This window comes from Etheostoma spectabile, chromosome 15 (assembly GCF_008692095.1).
Source record: "Etheostoma spectabile isolate EspeVRDwgs_2016 chromosome 15, UIUC_Espe_1.0, whole genome shotgun sequence".
NCBI lineage: Eukaryota > Metazoa > Chordata > Actinopteri > Perciformes > Percidae > Etheostoma > Etheostoma spectabile.
The window spans coordinates 3,201,486-3,204,658 of record NC_045747.1 but is presented as its reverse complement, the minus strand read 5'-3'; the positions used below and the strand labels follow the sequence as shown (position 1 = coordinate 3,204,658).

Below are 3,173 nucleotides of genomic sequence, written 5' to 3'. Positions count from 1 at the left end.
ATCAGGATCACTTACAACAAGAAAATACATCAGACAGCTTATTTATGACGGTTTATTTATTGATGTGTTTTCACCAGTTTTTCTTCTTACCTTTTTACGCCTTCCTTTGTACTTCCCTACTTTCAGGTGACCTTCCTGCAATGAAATATAACACACTGTGTGAAGTGATCCAGAGAGGCCACTCGAAGCCATAGTTATATAGATTCCAAAAACAAATCAGTTGTTACCACCTGTATTAGCTTTCCAGGGGGGGTCCATACATCGAATGTCAACTTCCAGTTCTTATAGCTCTGTTTTCCAGCAAACCTCTCAAATTCATTGGGAGGTAAACCACTTTTCTCAACTACAATGCACTCCTCCCTGAAACATTCAACACAAACAGATTGGGACGTTAGTCCAGAGAAGAGTAAGAAAGACAGAGTGGCCACACTGCCATTGGACTCCGTTGTACGCTTTTTTCCGCCTACTTCCGGGGTACGCAGCCACTCATAGTTCTAAACATCCATTCTACAGCATTGGACATCATTCATTGCCATTGCTGACTGTCGAGTAACTTCTGAGGCAAGCTGATTAAATAGCTACCTTTTTTGAATTGTCAACTGTCTATATTTTAGCAGAGGGCCTTTATGATACATATACTGATCTTTATTTGTATGTGCACGGCGTAATTATATATATTTTTTTAACTTGGTAGACCACTGATTGCCTGCTAGTTTGTTAGCTCTACTTTGCCAACACTCATATACAGTCGGGAGAAATAGTATTTGATACACTGCCGATTTTGCAGGTTTTCCTACTTGTGCATGTAGAGGTCTGTCATTTTTTATCATAGGTACACTTCAACTGCGAGAGACTAAAACACAAATCCAGAAGACCACATTGACTGTTTTTTTCAATAATTTGCATTTTATTGCATGACATAAGTATTTGATACACCTCAAAAGCTGAACTTTGGAAGTGGTTTAAATCTAAGATTTGAGTGTTCACACTACTTTTGAAGAGGTCTGATCTGGTCACTTGACCCCACAAATAACAGAAATCAGATTTGGGCCACTTTTGTCTGAACATAGCCAAAAACTATTTTTGAATGTACACGTTCCACCAAAACTAGTTCCTTCTCGAGGCTTTTCTGCAGCGGCACCGTGGCTCCGCCTGGCGCTTACTGCCGCCCAAGACGATTGTGACTGATTTAAAGAAATGCCAATCAACAAGAGCATGTTTTTCTCCCATCCCAGAATGCTGTGTGGACTAGCCAGACCCTTCTCCACAGCGCTGTGGAGGAAGGTCTGGCAAGGCGAGACTATGGATGCGTTCTGCTGTGATGACCACTCTTTGTCACTTTCTTTCTCCTGTCAGATTTTACTTTTGAAAGGTTTTATAGAAAACCTTGTATTCAATGACATCTGATTAAAGATCTCTGAGCCTGGTAACACTTCACAGGTTTCAGTGTTTGGTTTTCCTTTATAGAGAAGACAACGATGATGGTATTTCTTTTTCATAATCAGATACTTCAGTGATTGAGTTGTACTTACCTTGAGCCAGTCTGTGTCTGTTCAGCGTCCCGGCCTGGTCGCCACAGGTCACAGGCAGCTGGAGCTTATAGAGGGGCCAGTTCCAAATGTCAGTCTTCTCTCCCTTCTTCGGGGGAGAGGCTGGAAATAAAAATATATTTTCCCTTCTTTGTTCCTAATGCAAAACTTTGTTTCACTGAGACAGAGAGAAAACTTCAACAAGCAATTTGTTGTATTGTAGAAGAATACTGAAAGCAGCAGAAATGCAGAACTGAGTACATTTCAATATCTGTTTATTTATCGCGGCGTTCAACAACCTTATCGCATATTTCCCTCATATTGTGGAGCCCTTATTTGTGATTAAGTTTCAGTGGTGAAACAAAAGTAAAGCATAGGTGGGAGGTGACTTACAGAAGCATAGTTTCTTGGATTTTTTCCTTGGAGTGAACTGAGATGATGGACCTGGCTGCTCCTCCTCATCGTTATCGCACAAACTGCTACTTCTTAGTTTTCTCTTCTTTTTCACCGAGTTTTCCTGCTTCTTCTCTCCCTCCTCCTCCTCCTCCTCCTCATCTTCTGAGAGCTCCTTTCTTTTCCCTTCATCTGCCTTCTCCACGCTCTCTGGCACTTCAAAATGGAAAGACCCTGCAGTTTAAATGTATGCCCATAGGATATAAATATAAAGTACACATCAAGTGACAGTGAAATAATTTTCACTCCTTTTTTAATCCAGTGCTTCCCAACCTGTCTGACAGGGCGACTCAATACATGGATACAATATGTATACTTTTTTAAAATCATAATTTCAAAAAAAGACAATCTGACCGTCCAGGAGACTATTGCGCAGAAGCCGCAGGGTGGGGTACTGGTTCATGATGGTCTCCTTGAAGACGCAAGTCCAGAACGTCTTGATGCGCTGCGATTGTTTTCTCTCCAAGCAGTCCAGAATTTCATAAAGACCTTTCTTCATGTTCTCTTTACTCTTCATTCGACTCACTTTCTGCACACACAAAAGAATGGGAAATTTTTTTAGTAAGTTAGTAATTCAACAGTAGACTACGTTGTACATTTAATTATTTCTTTCATGGATCCCTCCAGTTACCTCGGCCAACACAGCACACAGGGGGGAGACCGGGGATGGTTGTATCAAATACCTATACCTCAGACTACACGCACAACACCACCCACTGCCACATCCAGAAGTTCTCCGATGACACAGCCGTTGTTGGTTTGTGTGTCTATGAGGGAACGCTCTGGATACCGGTCGTCATCAGGTACTCTGGTCAGCTGGTGTGAGCTCAACCAGCTTCAGCTCAACACCAGCAAGACGAAGGAGATGATTGTTGACTTCAGGAGGAAAACATCCCATTTCTCACCGGTGATCATCCAGGGATTGGACATTGAGGTAGTGGAGAGCTACAAATTCCTGGGTGTTCACCCTGAACAATAAACTGAACTGGACTGATAACACCAATGCACTCACAAGAACGGGCCAGAGACTCGCCTGCCCAATCTGGTGAGGAGACCAGGTCCTTGGAGTGTCCTCAGGACTTTTTATGACTCTGTGGTGGCCTCTGCCATCCTTTATGCTGTGGTCTGTTGGAGAGGGGGGCAGCTCGGACCGGGACAGGAGCAGACTCAATAGACTGATCAGGAGAGCGA

The 3,173-nt window shown here is 42.9% G+C and overlaps 2 protein-coding genes across 3 annotated transcripts in view; both read right to left on the bottom strand.

The window, feature by feature from the left end:
• The window catches only part of sp100.1 (SP110 nuclear antigen, tandem duplicate 1), a 24,433-nt gene that overhangs the window by 5,900 nt on the left and 15,360 nt on the right, over nt 1-3,173 (bottom strand). The window lies entirely within an intron of this gene.
• The window catches only part of LOC116702740 (uncharacterized), a gene marked incomplete at its 5' end in the record, with an annotated part of 4,433 nt that continues 2,610 nt past the window's right edge, over nt 1,351-3,173 (bottom strand). The window contains 3 exon segments of one of the 2 annotated variants that reach the window (XM_032537111.1): nt 1,351-1,652; nt 1,923-2,138; nt 2,337-2,511. In XM_032537111.1, the coding sequence (XP_032393002.1) occupies nt 1,462-1,652; nt 1,923-2,138; nt 2,337-2,511 (582 nt within the window). 2 annotated transcript variants of the gene reach the window in all.